The 20,440-nt window shown below is 46.4% G+C and overlaps 1 protein-coding gene across 8 annotated transcripts in view; it reads left to right on the forward strand.

Moving 5' to 3' along the window:
* The window catches only part of fhod3b (formin homology 2 domain containing 3b), a 724,225-nt gene that overhangs the window by 32,545 nt on the left and 671,240 nt on the right, over nucleotides 1–20,440 (forward strand). For all 8 annotated transcript variants that reach the window (XM_085989128.1, XM_085989121.1, XM_085989122.1 and 5 more), the window contains exon 3: nucleotides 3,814–3,920. In XM_085989128.1, coding sequence (XP_085845254.1) covers nucleotides 3,814–3,920 — 107 coding nt within the window. The remainder of the gene's footprint in view (nucleotides 1–3,813; nucleotides 3,921–20,440) is intronic.

Genomic DNA, 20,440 nt, shown 5'->3' on the forward strand with positions numbered 1-20,440 from the left:
CTCCCCAGTTCCATATAATTCCATCATTAGTTAAACTTGAGCTGCACACACCTACTGCAGGTGCATATGCACCGATCCATGCAGTCTCAGTTTTGAAATCTCCCCAGCATCAATGATGTAAATGTGGACATCCCAAATGACTCATGATGAGGTAATATGCAGACCAGAAGATCATGGGTTTGATTCCTGGGGCAGGAATTTAACTGGAGGCGGGACTACAACTTTTGGAGTTGTGGTCCCGCCTCCATCGAGATGCGGCCAATCCACGCGATTTTAACTTGATTGACCTTGTTGAGCCTGCCCAGCGGGCTCAGCAGGCCAATTAAGGGCCACCTGGCAACAGGTGACGTCACAGACTGAAATTTCATCTGCCGAGAGCGTTTGACAGATGAAATATCAGTGTTTCACAGCTGTTTGAAGCTGTCAAACACTGACGGTCTTACTTCTAACCTGAGTCCTTCTCCACAGACGCAGTTAGCAATCTCTCCTGCACAGAAAGCTGCAGGCTGTCACTTTTGACAGTTCGCAGCCATTCTGATTTCTGTGCCGGTGAGATGAGGGACTCCCGGAACCTAAAGGAAGGCAGAAAAGGTATGTAAAACTTATTTAATCACTTTAGACACAGTGCTGCACTGTCAGAGGTGCCGACTTTCAGAGGAGACCTTTGCACTCATGCACACATCACTCACCTGAACACCAACATCTCTACCCCTCCAAGTCCTTCAACCCGATGGCCCGCCTCCTCTAACCTGGCGTGGTTTGGAGCCGTCGGGAATCCCACACTTCAACCTTAAAAATAGGGATTAGGCTAAAAACTACCTGTTAACAGGCAATTAATTGGCACTAATCCCTTCCCGCCTCAGGTAGGCGGGTCCCAGTGCAGGGCGGGTACCCGCCTCCTTTGAAACTGGCATGGAGGTGGGTTTGGGTGCGGGAAGGGGTCGGGACCCCTGATTTTGGGATTTTAACCCCCCACCCCACGCCTCCAATCCAGCTTCCACGGCCCAATGAAAATCCTGCCCCTGGTCTCTACAGAGTTGATGCAAGGTGCTGGTGGTGTGGATTTGCTACAGTTGATCTCGGTGTTTCAGGTCAAGAAGGAGAATATCAGCCAGAGTTCCTGATTTACACTCAAAAGTGAATGTTTGTTTGTTTCAGGACAGTTTGAGTTTAGCTGCTAAATAAGCATGCAAGAATAAGCACTGGGGAAAGGTACCATAGACTGACCAGTGCCAATGGAACCGTAACTTAACAGGGGTTAATGCCTCAGAATTGGGGGGTGGGGGGTGGTATCGCAATCTCTTGTAGACTGCCATTTCTGTTTTTGAACTTCTTAATATTTTTTTTTGAAGTTTTGTACTAATTGCAGTTATAATGTAGCCAGTGTGAAGCAAAGTCCAGATTCAATATGCCCCTTCACTCCACAGTAAGACTGGACTTTGTATGAAAAACACAGTATAACTGACCATGTGAGACAAGTGTTAAAATATCCTCTGGCAATCCAAGATTTTTTTTTTTATATATAGCGGAAGAATCTTTGTATACAGACAAGAACGAGCACGCTCAATTACTGATCTGAAAATGTACAGCTAGGTGCCAGTGCTGTAATATGGCAAGAAGGGCTCACTTTCTCTCCTAGTGCCCAGAATTGCTGGTAAGGACTGGGAATTTGGGCAGAGGCCCTATATCGCAGGGATCTGTCTGGTTTGCGCACCTGATTTAAAAAAAAAAAAATTAAACTGGCTTAAAATGTGCAAGTGTTTCATTTTAAATATTAACCCGAATGGGTATGGCAGTATAATGAGTACAAGCAAAAGTTACACTTTTATTTCCTGAGAATGCACTGCTTGATCAAGAAATGATGAGCAAGTACCATGTGACTTATGACCGGGAGAAGCAGTTGTGATTACTTACATAGAAATTGCAACATGAAAAGGGCTGTTCAATCCATGTTGGTGTTTATCTTCCACGCTTCTGACCGTGAAATTCAATCGCGTATTTCTGACTGACTGATTTATGTGTTTGGTGGGCTTTTTTGCCCAGATTTTTAGCAGCAACAATTTTGATTGCACAATTTTTTTTTAATGGAATGAGGATTCCTTTTGTATTCTTTCTGTGTTTTGCCTGGAGGAGAGTTAAATGAAGGATGTGCATCCATGTGTGTAGACCCTGGCACGGCTACCTGGGAATGCCCTTCACCGACTCTGCAACACCAAGGGCAGAGACTGATCTCTGCCATTTACTAGAAGCTGTCACCATCACGGGGACAGCAATGCCGGTGGTGCTCAGGGCACCCTCGACCCTGAATTCTTGCGCCTCGGGGCTCATTCCCACATGCAACATCAATCGTCCACAGTGTACCGATGTATAGAGCAGGTCACTGATACGTCGGGGCATTTTCCACCTTCCTAAGGCAATCCAGTAGCAGAATGAAGGGGCCCTGTACATTTTCCACATTGCCGGATTCCCTTAAACCCATGAAGCAACTGATTTCAGCCATGTGCTGTTTATAGAAGTCGGTTTAACGAGCCCGATAAGATTAGTAGGAACATTTGGAAGCTATTTTTGCAGTGTTCCCTCTTGTTTTCCTGTTGCCACTTAGTTTGTTTCTGCCTAAACACTTGCCCCAAGGGGGTCCTGCCATTTTCAATCACCACAACAGGAACACCATTAATTTCCCTTAGGGAATCTTGTGTGCGTCTTCTGTAGAAGGTGGTGAGGAGGGCCATTGGCAAATCCGGTTTTACCAGAGATGCTAGTCACCCAGCTGCCGATACCCAAGCACCACAATCTATGGCAGAGATTCGCACTACTCTAGCAGCCGTGCACAATGGAGGCTCCTGTTTTCAAGGGACACTGACTGTGTTGTGCTGCACGCTCCAAGATAACCTGTAATCAAACTCCTCCAGTGGCAGTGCTGTGCATGTAGCTGTTGTCTTTTTACAACCACCCTTCACTTTTAAGCTTGGTTTATTTTCAGTCAATCACAATCCGGGGTTATCTCTCATTCTTGCCTTCCCCACTGTTTTCATTCAGCCCTCGTATCACTATGGCCTGTTCCTGTCAGTAAGGTACACGGGCAGCGATGGTTTTGCCAATACCGTTCAGAAACGTTTGGAGAGTGTGCTGCTGACTTGCACACCCAGCCTTGCCCCTGCCCTCTGGAGAACCTCCCAGCTTCCATTTAGTGTCCCATCCTCAACACAGGCATGCCCTTGCGTTCTGCTATTTGTGATCTAATGCCCTGTTGCACCAGCTTCCTTTCTAATGTTATTTCAATATCATAGTTGCTTAATTTGATCATAGATTTAGTTTCACTTGTTGCAATTTTACCAACATCTATAGAATTCATCCCTCGGCCAATCTTGTTCAGTTGATTTTAGTCTTGACTGCATGTAAGTGAATGGCCCTGTGGAAGCGGACAACATAAAAAGACCATGTAATTCAATCCAGATGCAGTTAAGTAGTTTCTTGAGACAATTTTTGCACTTTTTTTTGAAGGAAATTGATTGAAATAGATAGTTCCCCCCCCTACTTGATGTTCACCTGAAGGTTGTCACTAATAGGAAATTAACCCATTGACTGACTTGAGTCCAATTCCAAAGACTGAACAAGTGAACTGAGGTCATGGGTTGGGAACTGATATTGGGTTAATGAAATAACCATAGAATTAAGAAATACTCTTGAGAGGACAAATGCGTATGGTAGCCCCTATTGCTCTCAACCAGTACCTGGTTGACTAGCTGGGAGAAGGGCTGGCTTCTGTGCACTGTGGTAATGATCAGTAAGTCAACATTTGCTTCTCTGTTGCAGCTTGATGACTGTGCACTGCAGCTGTCTCACAATGGTACCTATCTGGATCTGGAGTCTAACTTGGCTGAACAGAAAGATGAATTGGAAGGCTTCCTGGAGGATCCTGGGTAAGGGAACTTTGTAGGCAGTGGCCTACGTGTCTTTTTTATCCTGTAATAACATAATGCCTCAACAGTAATTGGCCCTGACAAGGTATTACAGCTTGAGCCTACTCTGATACTGTAAACTGATTAACACTTGTTGTTGTGTGTACAGAGCTTGAGCACCGTGTGTGAGGATTGATGTAAAAAGACTACTGAGCACTTGGTTCGATTATAAAACAAGGCTTTAATCCACTGTTTCAAAACCACGAGACTTCTAGTTACAATCACTAGTTCCTGGTTATGGAAACATCCTGAGCAAGCTGGGCCCACGCCCGAGTATTTATACTCTTTGGACGGCGCCACCAGCTGGCCGCCCAGTGTTACTTCATGAGTCATAAGATTTATGACGAGGACCGTGCGTGCTTCAAGATAGGTTTTTTGATGGCGAGAACCTATTCTTTAAAAAAATATATTATTAATTCTAATGACTGATCGCATAATTAGGGGAACTGACTTGGAATGTTGATGGTACGAGGGAACTGGATTAACATCAATGCAGATACACAAATCAACCCAGTGAGCTGCAGCAATTGTCATTTTCAACCATGTTAATTCTGTTCCTTTTGGTAATTCCTTCAGTCCAGGTTCCTCTCCCCAGTTTAAATAAGTTATTGGAAACTGAAAACAAAAGTGATTTTTATAGATGATAATTCTTTGTAACAGTTTGATTTTTATTGAAAGTGATCTAATGAAATTCCCTGTTTTAGTTCTACCTATAACTTGTGACGTTATGTAGGGCTTTGTTCTGGTCTGCTGCTGGCTGAGCTTGGTAAATGTAGTTTACTGTCCTTGTGTTTATGTAAGTTGAATGCTTAAAGGAGCCAGGCTGCCCTTTACAAGAGTAATATTGGTGGACTGTTGCAGTGTGAAGGCAGCACACTCACTTTAATTGCACATAGTTTCTTGCATACATCTGTGCACTCCTCAAACTTGACAGTATCCAATAGATTGAAGGCATGGCAATTCTAGAGCACAGATCCTATTGTCTAAACACTCCCAAAATAGCCGCCTTAAAAGATTACAAGTGAACTTTCAGCCTACTATCATCTTGAGTACTGACAGTTGGGTGCATGCCATTTATAAGTGTCTATTCTACTCTAAAACGACCACCTCCTCTTTCTGTACCCCTCCCATTCCTTCCGTGGATCAACACTATAAGTATCCTAATTTGTTTTAATAAGACAAAGTAGTCTCCCCTGCCACCACCCCCCCTCTCCCCCTTACATAGTGCTTTCAGTTCGTTGCAAACTTGTTTTGCTTGGTGTATGGAAACAGTTGTTCAGCTTTGCAGTCCACAGATACAAAAGAAACTTCAGTGGCTGGTTGCTACCTTCTGAAAATATGGATGCACCCATTTATTCAGCAGCTAAACACCTCCAAATTCTGTTATACTCCCACCTAACCACTGTTGCTTTATACTGTTCATGTGTTGGTGGTTAATAAAACTGGAGAATTAAGAGAGAAATTGAATTATGCTACTCTGTACGTATGAAGTGTGTGTATGTGAATAACCTATTACTCAATTGGACAACGTGGACCACTTTCCATACCTCGGGAGCCTACTGTCAACAAGAGCAGACATCGATGACTAAGTCCAACACCGCCTTCAGTGTGCCAGTGCAGCCTTCAGTCGCCTGAGGAAGAGAGTGTTTGAAGACCAGGACCTCAAACTCTGCACTAAGCTCATGGTCTACAGAGCAGCAGTGATACCTGCCCTGCTGTATGCCTCAGACATGGACCATGTACAGCAGGCACCTCAAAGCACTGGAGAGGTACCACCAATGCTGCCTCCGCAAGATCCTGCAAATCCATTGGCAGGATAGGCGCACCAACGTCGGTGTTCTCGCGCAGGCCAACATCCCCAGCATAGAGCGTGGTCAAAGCTTCGATCAGCTCCGATGGACGGGTCACATCGTCTTCATGCCCGATATGAGACTCCCAAAACAAGCGCTCTACTCTGAGCTCCGACACGGCAATAGTGCCCCAGGTGGGCAGAGGAAACGCTTCAAGGGCACCCTCAAAGCCTCCTTGAAAAAGTGCAACATCCCCACTGACACCTGGGAATCCCTGGCCCAAGACTGCACAAAGTGGAGGAGAAGCATCCGGGAAGGCACCGAACACCTCGAGTCTCTTCGCCGGGAGCAAGCGGAAGCCAAGCGCAAGGAGCGCACGTCCACCCAAGCACCCCACCGTCTGCCCCACCTGTGACAGAGACTGTGGGTCCTGCATTGGACTCATCAGTCACCTGAGAACTCATTTTTAATGTGGAAGCAAGTCATCCTCGGTTCCGAGGGACTGCCTAAGAAGAACTACTCAATTGACTGAAGTATAGTATAGTGTCTCCCTAATGGGAGTTGAAGCAGAATTCTCATTGATTCTGCACTTTTTGCATAGGGATGAATGCTATAGGGATGAATGCTATTTGTTAAATATTTTGGTAGAGGTAGATTATTGCACTGTACGACTGTGTGGAAACCCCTTGCTTGCGAGTGTAAAGCTTCCACCATAAGACATGTATGCGTCTGGAACCTGCTATCATTTGGGAGAGATTCTGCTTAAAACGCCATGGGTCTAAAGGCCTACAGGAAATTGTAGGAAAATATGTTAGAGATAGGATTAGCGGAGTAAATTTAAATGCAACAGGAGTGGTGGTGTGGCAGAAGAGGGCACTCTACTGTTGTCTCACTGAGGTGCCCTAGTGGCAGAAGCTGGTTAGATCCTGGTTTAAAAAAAATAAAAAAATCACCCAATAGGCCCTTTGGTAGGTCATTGGCACGGCACATGAGTGTTCCCAAAACAGTATGTCCAAGAGTGCACCTCCGGTCCTCATGAGGTGTGTTCATGATCTTCGGAATATCACTAGGAAATGGTCAAGTGGTGGCCAATTGCTGCTGCCAGACTATCTGGAGGTGAATCAGACTGTTACACTCCGAGTGTAAGATGCATTAGCAATGGCCTGGGAGCTGGTCAGCTTCTCTGCCTTCTGGCCAGAGAAGAATGCACAAAATGGAAAGACCTAAAGAGAAATGTAAGATTGAATGAGGAGCAGTATAGTCACTGCTGCTTTCCTTACCCCCCTACATTTTATATAGGGCTCGGACTTCTGCTAAAACTGTTGTGGATGGAATTCTCTGCCAGTTTTTGTGCCCTAAAAATGTTGGCTCCTTTTGTAGGGGTATAGTTTCATGAGCTCTGGTTGCCATCTGGTAGTTTGCCCTGTTTTCCATTATTTATAGTTGAAACTTGACCAGGAGCCTTGTCGGGTTACTCGCCCACAGGGAGCATTACAATAGTGTCCAATTCTGAGCCCAACATTCACTGCACCTCTTGCTCTGAAAGTATATAGTTAATAATGTTCCTGTTCTACCTGGGAGTTGCTGCAGAGGAAGTTCTGGCTCAGTGGGGTTAGCTCCTCTGACAGAAGGGTGAAGTTGGCCATAAGGATTTGAGAACAAGTGACATATGACGATTGGGATTGTTTCCCAAGGACTTTGGATTGCACTTTTTTTTTGTTTGAGTCTCCTAATGTTTTAAAGATGGTCTGCCATCTGGATCCACAGGGATGGGAGGCAGTCCAAAACTACAGGTATTGAATTTATAAGGTTCCCAAATTTATGAGGCAGTGAATCTTTTTCCAATTAACTTTTTAAGACCACAAGAGCAAGGGATCCATAGTATACAGCAAAATCCAGTGTAGGTTATTTAAGGGCGCTGGGCATGAAGTATCTCGGTGTTGGGTTACTCCAGGAGCCTGTTTGGCAGTGTGCCCACTCTCTGCACCTCCTCCTGTGGGAATATGTGAAATGGAAACGTGTAACTTTGAAATCAGTGGTTAAATGCTTTTTCAATCAAATGTAGAAAACTAAAGGAAGTTGTAATTCAGGTGTAAGTTTTTACTGACTTCCTTGTTGTAATATTTTACAGTTGATTAGGGAACTTAGCAACATTGCATATTACAGACTCTCAACTTTCACCCTTTTTAAAGAAAACAATCTATTGCCTTGAACTATGAACTTGTTTTTTTGCTTTTAATAACTTCTCTACCTCCTCCATCCCCTGGCCCTCAAGTGCTGGGTGCTCCACATGAACTGAGCCCACAGGAAGGTAACCTACTCCTAGCTCTGTGTTTAGCAATCTGGGGAGTGGAGAGGCGACTGCCCTTCTGACATTTTAATTTTCTCCTTCCCTTCATGTGGGATGAAGCCTGGTCTCTGCTTTGTCCTGTTGTGTCTCTCCTGTGATGGCACAGCTGAGATTGGGAATTCTCTTTGGGGCAGTGTAAATATGAACTCTAGCCTTTCCATTGGTTAGGTCTCATCCACTTGTGTATGCAGTTCACACAAAACCAATTTCACATGTGTCTTGAGTTTTAAATGACCAATTGTGTTTGACCCATTTGAATGCAAGTCTTTACAAAGCCATATTGTATATGAAGAAAGAGGTGCAAATATTGAAATCACTGGATAGTCTTTGCGAATCAAAGGGCATGCATGACGACTGAAGGGACTTGTGTTTATACAGCACCTTATGTCATCTAGATTTTCCCATCAATCAATCAATTCCTTTTTTTAAATAATAGCTGTCACTGTTGTATGTGAAAATCCTTCTTAGGCAGTCCCTCGGAACCGAGGATGACTTGCTTCCACATTAAAAATGAGTTCGCAGGTGACTGATGAGTCCAATGCGGGACCTACAGTCTCTGTCACAGGTGGGGCAGACGGTGGTTGAAGGGGCGGGTGGGTGGGATGCTTGGGTTGACGTGCGCTCCTTGCGCTGCCTGCGCTTGGCTTCCGCTTGCTCCCAGCGAAGAGACTCGAGGTGTTCAGCGCCTTCCCGGATGCTCCTCCTCCACTTTGTGCAGTCTTGGCCCGGGGATTCCCAGGTGTCGGTGGGGATGTTAGTGCAGAATACAAATACTGTTGATTTAATGGTACCAACTGTACTTTGAGAATTCAGTGCCTAACCTGTGGAAAATTTAAGCCATGTTATTTGAAAAAAAAATCCCTGGTGTTTGATCAGATTTCATACTTTCATTCAGGTTTTAAGTCTTGTTTCATACATCTGCTTATCTTATAAAAGTTTTGAGAACATCCATCACATTCCAGATGAGTTCAGTATGATTTTTATGTAAAAAGAGAGAGTTACTTCCTGCTAGGTTTTTCCCCCCTGACCTTGAAACGACCTTGAGTGGCTGTAGAGATAATGAGGCGAGGAGCCAAGCAGCTGCCAATCTAGAGAAACTGCCAACAGCAATAATTAACTTCTAATCGATTGCATGATTATTTTTAGATGACTTCCAGACAGGGGGCTATCCGAGAGATGGCCTTTTAGTGAAAGGGTAGATTAACAGTTGAAGATTAGAGCTGCGATCAAGACCAACCCACGAGCAGTGACCCCGGTGGTCAGCTAGGATAGACAAACTTTGTGTCCTTTGTTCAGGTGGGTCCTAAATTGTAAGAGAAACTTAATTTGGAACAGTGTCGGCTGTGGCTCAGTTGGTAGCACACTCGCCTGTGTCAGAAGGTTGTGGGTTCAAGTCCCACTCCAGGGACTTGAGCACATAAAGCTAGGCTGACACTCCAGTGCAGTGCTGAGTCTTTCGGATGAGATGTTAAACCGAGGCCCCTCTGCTCTCGGGTGGATGTAAAAGATCCCAAGGCACTATTTCGAAGAAGAGCAGGGGAGTTATCCCCGGTGTCCTGGCCAATATTTATTCTTCAATCCACATAACAAAAACAGATTATCTGGTCATTATCACATTGCTGTTTGTGGGACCTTACTGTGAAAATTGGCTGCCGCGTTTCCCACATTACAACAGTGGCTCCACTTCAAAAGTACTTCATTGGCTGTAAAGCGTCTGGTGGTCGTGAAAGGCGCTATATAAATGCAAGTCTTTCTTTCACTGATCAAATTACAGTTTTGAATCCCTTCGCAACAAAATTTATGAAGGAATGGGAAAGATGGATAAACAGACTTTCTAGTGATCAAGGGGTCGAGAACAAGGGACTATAGATATGAAATGCAAGAGATCTGGGACAGAGAGCGGAAGAAACTTTGAGACCGTACTGAATGCACCACTGGAGTTAGGAATTGAAGCAGAGACTGTAATGTATATACCTTTTTAAGGGAGGAACTACTTTTTACAGCTCATGTATACTGTAGTACCGGCAGTGACCACACCTGTATATAGCACTGAGTAGTAATCTGTACAGGCAGTTCCACTGAGCCACGTTGAGTAAACACCTGTTGTACCGTTTCTCCTGCAGTCTGTGTCTTATTATACACAGACACTACATTGGCGACGAGGCAAGTTCGAACCTACCTGCAACTCTGCATCACCTCCCGGGGATTCGTTCCTGGAGATCAGTGGATTGGAGGTCAAGGCCAGAGACTCGGGCGTCGACCACGGGCAACCGCCCAGTCATCCAGCAGAGACTCGAGAATTGCGGGGGAGGCTGTCGAGAGCCAGGCTTGGCTTTCCAGTCGAGGTGGTCCAGCAAAACGGGCTGGCAACAGGTAGTGCGCAGACCCTTCCCGGACAGCGGCGGGCTAGAGCCATACCGAACGGCACAGCAAAGGGCCGAGCAGCGTCGACGGGGGGGAGAGAGAGAGAGGGCAGAGCGCACAGGGCGCAGCCGGTGTTCAGGGGCCGAGCAACGTCCGAGAGGGAGAGAGAGACGTGCAGAAACCCGCTAGGCGCCGCCATTGCTACGAGGACTGCCGAGAGCAGCGTTGGCAGCAGCGCAGGAGAAGCGCGCGAAAACTACAGGGCGCCGCCATTGCCACGAGAGCCGCCGGGAGCGGCGTTGGCAGCAGTGGGGGAGGAAGGAAAGCGCGGGAGACGCAATTTTAAGCCATTGGGAGACGCCATTTTAAACCACACCCAAAATGCCGAAGAGTGGCAATATCACCGCATTTTACAATGAAGTCGAAGATTGGACTACATATGTCGAACGAATAGAGGTGTACTGCAAGGCAAATGATGTGTCGGATGACAAGAAAGCGCCGGTATTGTTAAATTTAATGGGTGCAAAGACATATGGTTTATTACGAAATCTAGTAACCCCAACAAAGCCAATGGAAAAGCGTTTTGAAGACATAGTAACGATACTACAGGAACATTTTAAACCCCACACCGCTGCTGATAGCAGAAAGATTCAAGTTTCACAAACTGAACCAGCATAAGGATGAAAGCAATGCTGATTATTTAACAGAACTGCGCAAACTATCGAAACACTGCCAGTTTGGAGCGGGACTGGCAGATACCTTAAGGGACAAGTTAGTGTGTGGGCTTCAAAGTGAAGGAACCCAGAAACGGCTTTTATCTGAAAAGGACCTTATGCTGGAAAAGGCTTTCAGCATTGCAGTATCATATGAAGCAGCAGCACGGGGCGCTGCAGAGATACAACAGAGACCGCAAGAATATGGCACAAACAAAATGTCATATGGAAGAGAGAAGTGCTATCGCTGCGGCAGAACAACACACGACCAGAATGATTGCTGGGTCAAAGACAAAGTGTGCAGACAGTGTGGAAAAGTAGGACACATAGCACGAGTCTGCAGGTCGGGAAAGAAAACCAGCAATAAGAAACCTACCAAAGGAAGGTACAAGAAGGTACATAAGATGACGGAGAATAGTTCAGACGAACAAAAGAGTGATAACGACTCCGAAAGCAGGGAACTGAGTTGTCTGAAACTACATAATGTGATCACAACGGAGGATCACCAAACCATTTGGGTCACTCTCAAGATAGCAGGAGTCCAGGTAAAGATGGAATTGGACACAGGATCAGCCCTAACAGTCATAAACCGACGGGACTACGAGCGGCTATTCTCACACATACCCTTGAGAGATGCAAAAATTATTTTGAAGACGTACACGGGGCAAAAAGTCTACCCCAAAGGAAAAATAAGGGTGACCGTTATATATAACGGTAAGGAAACACCAAAACTAGACCTGTATGTATTGCAAGATGGGGGACCACCATTACTGGGACGTGAATGGATCCGGAAAATACAACTGGATTGGCATTCCTTACAGGCACTGACTGTGGCTGACACAAAGGATGACGACATCACACCTGGGTGACTGTCAAAGATCCTAACTGTTGCGAAAGAAGTGTTCCAGCAAGGACTCGGAACACTAAAAGGCATGACAGCGACGATTAAAATAGAAGAAAACGCAAGCCCAAAATTTTTTAAGGCCAGACCGGTACCTTATGCGATCCACCCAGCCGTCGAAGCAGAGCTGGAGAGTCCGGAACGTTCAGGTGTACTGTCCTGAGCGAGTGGGCTACACCCATCGTCTGTGATGAAAGTCGTTGAGCAGCACGCCTGGGGAACCAAGGAAGGTTCGCATCTGTGGGGACTTTAAGGTAACAGTGAACCCGGTCCTTCACACCATACAATATCCACTTCCGTGGATTGAAGATATTTTCGGCTCGCTATCTGGAGGGAAACGCTTCACTAAGATTGATCTGGCCCAGGCGTATCTGCAAATGGAGGTAGAAGAAGCATCAAAAAAATACCTCACAATCAACACCCATAAAGATACAACTGGCTGGTATTCGGGGTAGCATCAGCTCCGGCTATTTGGCAGAGGGCAATGGAACAAGTCCTGCAAGGGATCCCAGGGACCCAGTGTTATTTGGACGACATCCTGGTCACGGGCGAAAATGACAGTGATCACCTTGCCAACCTGGAGCAGGTGCTCACTTGATTGCAGGAATATGGGCTCCAAGCTAACCGCCCCAAATGCGAGTTTTTTAGAAAACAGATCTCGTATTGTGGCCACATTATCGATTAGAGGGGTTACATAAGTCCCCAGAGAAGATTGAGGCAGTAGTCAAGGCTCCAGCACCGGAAAATGTGTCACAACTGAGGTCGTTCCTCGGGCTGGTAAACTACTACCATAAGTTCTTGCCGAATTTGTCTACAGTACTACACCCACTGAACACACTGCAAACTGGGGTGCCATGGAAGTGGAGTGACGAATGTAGACGAGCTTTCCAGAAGAGCAAAACACTAATCACATCGAAAGAGGTATTGGCCCATTACAACCCGGCATTACCAATTCTGTTGGCATGTGATGCGTCACTCTATGGCATTGGAGCGGTGCTGTCGCACAAATTCTCGGACGGCTCAGAGAGGCCAATAGCCTTTGTGTCACGATCACTAACCTCAGCCGAGCGTAACTACGCCCAGATTGAAAGGGAGGCACTCAGCCTAGTGTGGGGAGTGAAAAAGTTCAATCACTATCTGCACAGGCAGAAATTCACCCTGCTGACTGATCACCAGCCTCTTGTCTCCATTTTTAATCCGAAGAAGGGCGTTCCGGTGATTGCGCAACGACTACAAAGATGGTCACTTTTTCTAGGGGCGCACCACTGAGATTGAATAGAAGGGCACGAAACAGCATGGAAATGCTGATGGACTATCACGCCTGCCACTGCCTACTGCGGAGGAAGCACCAGCAGTGGATCCTGTCGAAATATTCCGTTCGACTATAGTTGAATACTTACCGGTAACTAACGCTTGTATCAAAGGAAACCCGAAATGACCAGACACTGTCTCGGGTATATGATTTGACGGTGAAGGGATGGCCAGCATATAGCGACTCACTGTTGCCAGCATTCTCGACAAGGAGAGAACAGCTGTCAGTGTGCCGGGGGACCTTGATGTGTGGATCCCGAGTGGTAATTCCACCCAAGTTAAGGGATAGAGTGCTCAATGAGCTTCATGAGGGTCATCTGGGAGGGGTAAAAATGAAAAGCCTAGCCAGGGCTTATGTGTGGTGGCCGGGAATCGATAAACAAATCGAGGACCTGACCAAGAGCTGCTCAGGATGCCAGAAAGTCCAAAATGCACCACCACAGGCCCCTCTACACCCATGGGAGTGGCCCTCCTCTCCATGGCAACGGGTGCATATTGATTTTGCTGGTCCATTCGTGGACTCAATGTTTTTAATAGCCGTGGATGCGCACTCAATGGCCTGAGGTCATCAAAATGTCGTCCACCACCACGGAGAAAACTATTGCAGTCCTACGGACCATTTTTGCCAGGAATGGCTTGCCAGAACAGATTTGCTCCGACAACGGACCACAGTTTGTGTCCGAAGAGTTTCGAAGATTTATGAAAAGGAATGGGGTAAGGCATTACACATCCGCCCCGTATCATCCAGCCACAAATGGATTGGCTGAGAGGTTCGTACAAACCTTTAAGAAGGCAATAAAGGCTATGTACAATGTCCACCTTGTGCTGCAACGGAATGTTGTCAATTTCCTGTTCGCCTACCGGAATGCGACACATGCAGTCACTAACCAGGCCCCAACCATGATGTTCTTTAACCGAAGGTTAAGATCTCGCCTGGATTTGCTCAGACCAAATGTACGAAGAGATGTTGAGAGTAAGCAATTCCAGCACATCCATGAGAAGCCAACAAGGAGCTTCAATGTAGGGCAACCAGTCTTGGCCCGCGACTACCGAACGGAAAAATGGCAGCCAGGAACGATATGCACACGGCAGGGCCCACTAATGTACACAGTGGACGTTGGGGAGAGCATCGTGAGACGCCATGCTGACCAGATCCTAGAGTCACAGGAACAAGTCAACCCCATGCCTCGCCCATACGTACCTGGTGATGAACCCGACGTACAGGTAGCATCTACCCCAGAAACAGTAGCATCGGAAGCTGATGAACCAACCGACGACAGGGGGCCAGAATCGCCTCCGCACCAAGAGCAAGACACTCGGGAAAGGCGCTATCCAGAAAGGATCAGGAAGCCTCCCCAAAGACTGAATTTATAAATAGATTATTTTCAGCTAATGTTGCATGTTAAAAGTGTTAATTGTAATTAGTTAGATATTTAATTGTTAAATGAGTGTTATGGTACTGTTAATCTAAAAGGGGAGGAATTGTAATGTGTATATACCTTTTTTTAAGGGGGGAACTACTTTTTACAGCTCATGTATACTGTAGTACCGGCAGTGACCACACCTGTATATAGCACTGAGTAGTAATCTGTACAGATCAGTTCCACTGTGAGCCACGTTGAGTAAACACCTGTTGTACCGTTTCTCCTGCAGTCTGTGTCTTATACACAGACACTACAGAGACCATGTCAACATTTAAAAATAGGTCAGATATGTGGATGAAGGGATATGGGACCAGAATGGACACATGGGATTAGGATACTGCTTGTGTGGGGGATAAATGCCAACATAAACTGATGGGGCCGAATGGCCTGTCTCTCTCTGTTGTAATTTATTCTTTGTATAACGCGTGTATATATGTTAGTTTTTTCATTAAGTTGGATCCATTATGACTGACTCTCTTGAGGATAGATAATGCATGATAACCACACTGACCAAATAACCATTACTGTGCGCTAACAATAGGAAATGGTCATTGGCACATAGTTTACAATGTACATTCATACACCTTTCAGGACTGTTCTCGGCTGACCAGAACCATTTCATTTTTTAATTGTCTAATCTTTATACTTGCTTTTAAACAATGAACCAGTGGGTTACTGTAAAATTCCTTTTCTATTCATGCGTGGAGGTATTTATCCTGGAAGTCCCCATCTCAAGCTTTGTGCAGGACCGTTAACACTGACGCACAGCCTCCACACAAATGATGCAGTAAAAAACAGAAGCGCAGCTTCGTGCTGGCAGGCTGGAGAGTTTGAGGACCTTGTGTAAAGCGGTTAGAGTGGTGAAGAGGAGGGTTAATTACAGAAAGCCTGACAAGAATTGCAACACTCGGTTCAAGAAATCCACCCCCTTTTATACACAATGGCCTGGAAAAATTGTCTCTAACACGTTACGGTTTTCCCAGGGTAACTACGTTTTGAAAATTCCTAAACGTGTTTTAGAACTAGCATTTGTGTTCGAGTCGTGAACACTTGCCTGAGGGTGGGGTGGGGGTGGGGGGAAAGGAGACTGATTAATCGTCTGCGCTTCTAGTCAAAGAACTGGAATGAAAGCTGAATCTTGTAGGTACTGAGAATGAGTAACATCATCTGCTCTTTGATGTGAGCCTGTTTATGTTGGTACTGTGGCTGTAGGTGTTAGATTGCTGATGGACAGTAATAGGCTGTGGTAAAGATTGAGTCCTAAGTGATTGCTTCAGGACCAGTGCGTTTTTTATGCCTTGGAGCCTTTAAGGTGTGAGCAGGTATTTGACGCTTTTTTTTGGGTAGGGGTGAGGGTAGAAAAATGTAAAGAATGAGAATTAGTTCTGATCTCTCTCCAGCAATCATGATGAGCTCCAAGCGCTTTGTAATGGTCCTTAGTTATGATAAGCTATCTGATTCTGTTTCCATGCAAACCAATGGCATAAAACCTTCAGCTAGAATATTTTTTAAGTTTTTTTGTTTTGGCAATGTCTGCGTTTGAGGAACATCACATCAAAATACCTCCGCTGTGTACCAGCAGTTAGTTAATAAGATAATCTGATTTCTTCTGTACTGGTTTAAACAGTGACAGAATTCAATCCCTAATGGCGGCGCGCACGGACGCAGCGGCTTTGTCTCTCCCGAGACTGAGCATTTTCACCCTCCTCATGGTAAGGTGCAGACCCTTCTACCTGCCTCGGGAATTCACGGCTGTTATCATCACTGCGGTATACATCCCACCACTCGCCAATGCCAAACTAGCACTGAAGGACCTCTACAGGGCCATCAGCGAACAACAAACTGCGCACCCAGACGGAGCTTTTATCGTCGCGGGGGACTTCAATCACACAAACCTAAAAACTGTACTACCTAAATTCCACCAGAATGTTTCCTGCCCCACGAGGGGAGAACACACTGGATCAAGTCTACATGAGCATTGTAAACGCTTATAAGGCCATTCCCTGCCCCCACCTTGGGAAGTCTGACCACCTCTCCCTGTTTCTAGCCCCGGCATACAAACCGCTCATCAAAAGAGGGAGAACATCAGTGAGAGCAGTGAAAGTATGGCCAGAGGGGGCAGTCTCGGAGCTTCAGGATTGCTTCGAACGCACTGATTGGGGCATGTTTGCCCATAATGACATCGAGGAATACGCATCCACAGTGCTATTCTACATTAACAGCTGCGTCGAGGTCGCCACGACCCATAAAAATATCAGGACATACCCCAACCAGAAACCCTGGATGAACGGAGAGGTCCGCTCGCTGTTGAAAGCACGCGACGCAGCATTTAAATCTGGCGACGCGGCGGCTTACAGTGTAGCTAGGACCAACCTAAAAAGCTATCAGGACTGCCAAAAGGAAACCGACACTGCGGATAGAGGATCATTTCCACAACAACTCTGACCCCCGGCGCATGTGGCAAGGCATCCAGTCCATCACTGACTACAAGGGCAAAAACGCCAGCCCCCCCGGTTAGCGATGCCTCCCTTCCGGAGGAGCTTAACAACTTCTACGCTCGCTTCGACAGGGAGCCGGCTACCAAAGCCTTGCTACCCCTGGAAGACCAGGTGCTCACTGTCGACCTCCGACGTAAGGGGTGTTCTACGTGGAGTGAACACACTAACGGCTGCTGGACCGGATAGCATCCCTGGACGGGTACTCAAGGAATGTGCTGATCAGCTGGCTGATGTCTTCACCGCCATCTTCAATCGGTCATTGGCCCAGGCAGTAGTCCCTACATGCTGCAAGATCACTACCATTATTCCTGTGCCAAAACAAACTGCTGTGACGTGCCTGAACGACTATCGACCTGTCGCACTCACACCCATCATAATGAAATGTTTCGAGAGACTGGTCCTGGCTCACATCAAAGCCAGTGTTCCCGCCTCTCTTGACCAACTCCAGTTTGCCTATCGTGCAAACAGATCAACGGAGGATGCAATCACAACTGCTCTACACTCGGCACTGAATCACTTAGATGGTAAGGAGACCTACATCAGAATGCTGTTCATAGACTACAGCTCAGCATTCAACACTATCGTCCCCAAAAAGCTGGCCACCAAACTCCAAACTCTTGGCCTGAACACTTCCCTCTGCAACTGGACCCTGGACTTCCTAACAAACAGACCCCAGTCTGTCAAATTAGGTAACCACACCTCCCCCCCCCCCCCCCTGACCCTGAACACAGGGGCCCCACAAGGATGTGTGCTGAGCCCCCTCCTCTACTCCCTCTTCACCCACGACTGTGTGGCTGTTCATGGTTCCAACACCATCATCAAGTTTGCGGATGATACCACGGTAGTAGGCCAGATCACCAACAATGATGAGTCAGCCTACAGGGAGGAGGTCCAGCATCTCGTGAAGTGGTGCGCCGATAACAACCTGGCCCTTAACATCAAGAAAACCAAAGAAATCATTGTGGACTTCAGGAAGTCTATAGGTGGAAGTCACACCCCCATCCACATCAATGGGGCTGTGGTGGAAAGGGTGGACAGCTTTAAGTTCCTCGGAGTCCACATCACGGAAGACCTCTCCTGGTCCCTCAATACCTCCTCTCTGGTGAAGAAGGCCCAGCAGCGCCTATATTTCCTGAGGAGGCTGAAGGGATGTAACCTGTCACCCCTGATCCTCTCTAACTTTTACCGCTGCACAATAGAGAGCATCCTGACGAACTGTATCACAGTATGGTATGGCAGCTGTAGCTACTATGACCGGAAAGCCCTGCAGCGGGTAGTCAAAACTGCCCAACGCATTACCGGCACCCGGCTACCGACCATAGAGCACATATACCAGAAACTCTGTTTACGGAGGTCCCGGTCCATCATCAAAGACCCTACCCACCCCAGCCACAGTCTGTTCACCCTCCTGCCATCTGGGAGACGCTACAGATGCATTCGCACCCGTACGACCAGATTTAGGAACAGCTTCTTTCCCAGGGCTGTCATCCTACTGAACTCCACAAATAAACTCAAGCCTGCACATCTGCCAATGCACTTTATTATGGTTATGTTAATGTATTACAAGCCAAATGTATGTTGAATGTTTAAATGTCTTAATCTAAATGTACACTCTCGGGAGCCGCAAGCCTACATTTCGTTGTACTGCACTTGTGCACTAACGATGACAATAAAAGTTGATTTGATTTGATTGTGCCAGTGGGCATGTGTCCCTAGGCTGTTTCTCCCCTCTTCTCCTCCCTCCCCATCCAAGTACTTTTTAAAGTTTAGCTTCTGTTGACAAAAGACCAGGAGTGGTATCCTGATATTGCTATTGCACACTTGTCTCCATCGCCGGTCTGTCTTTTTTCTGTCTGTCACTGAATAAGTCGTATTTTTTTGAGAAGCTATCCTAATGGCCATCCCTGTGCTGTGGGTTTGATAGACTGTTGGTACTCCTTAGTTATAGCTGAAGTTGAGGGCCTTGTGGGAGGGCAAAAGCAGAGGTCAATTCTGTCTGATCTTTCCTTATGCCACCTAGGATTCTGCTTGAGAACAGCAGGGGCAGGAATGGTGCATAGCGTGGGAAGAATCAAAAGGAGACCAGAGAATAGCTGAAAAACTGGACTCCGGGTGCTCCGGTTTCCTCCCACAGTCCAAAGATGTGCGGGTTAGGTTGATTGGCTATGATAAATTGACCCTTAGTGTTAGGGGGATTAAATACGTGGGGTTACGGGGATAGGGTGGGATATGTGTCGGTGCAGGCTCGATGGGCCGAAATGGCCTTGTGGTAAACCACTGTTGTTAGTATTGTTGTTCACTGTTAGTACTGTTGTTCACTCTTGCATATTGTTGTACTTGTCTGTGCATGCCTCAGCTGACTCCGCCCCTGGCTCCACCCTCATGGCTGGGTATAAAGGTCGCTGCTCAGAAGCCTCCAGCCCTTTTGGATACCAGGCAACCACAAGAGGCATGCTCTGTTCTTTGGTAATAAAAGCCTGTTTATTACTTTCTCAATCTCCAGTCTTTTGTAGCAATTGATAGTGCATCAGGCCTCTATCTGCACTGTGTGGTTTCTGTGATTCTGTGAATTCCTTTTTTGTGTCTAATAAACCATTCCAGCACTCCTGACCAATTGGGAGCGAGCATGCTGACCTCTTGACAACATTTGGGCAGCCTAGGGTGACTGAAGTGTGTGCTTACCCAGAGACCACTCTGTCCCCGTTACAACCACCTGCCTGTTCCCGTGACTTTAGAACATTTTTATAAAACTGCACAGTGCTCATTTCAAACGGGCAATTCATTGGGATGTATTTAATTCCGTTTGTGAAGCAGCTTGTTAAATGGGAACTGTTTTGTGTTTTAAAATCCCTATTTGTAAAGTCTGTGTTCTAGTTGTAATTAATAAAACACAGGCTACAAGATTAAAGTTCAACAGGTCTTTACTGGTTGGAGGTCAGGACTATCTGAAATACATCTTACTACACAGTGCTTATATACCGGTGGTCACCACCGGTATTACGTATACAGCAGCCAGAGAAAGTAGTACATCTCTTAAGGTGGAACAGGTTACATACACCACACTATTTAATGAGCAATTTGCTGAATTGAATCAGTCTGCAGAAATATCAGAGTGCCACTTGGAGACACT

Source organism: Somniosus microcephalus, chromosome 5 (genome assembly GCF_052327205.1).
Source record: "Somniosus microcephalus isolate GS21.2 chromosome 5, FLI_Smic_1.0, whole genome shotgun sequence".
NCBI classification, from domain to species: domain Eukaryota; kingdom Metazoa; phylum Chordata; class Chondrichthyes; order Squaliformes; family Somniosidae; genus Somniosus; species Somniosus microcephalus.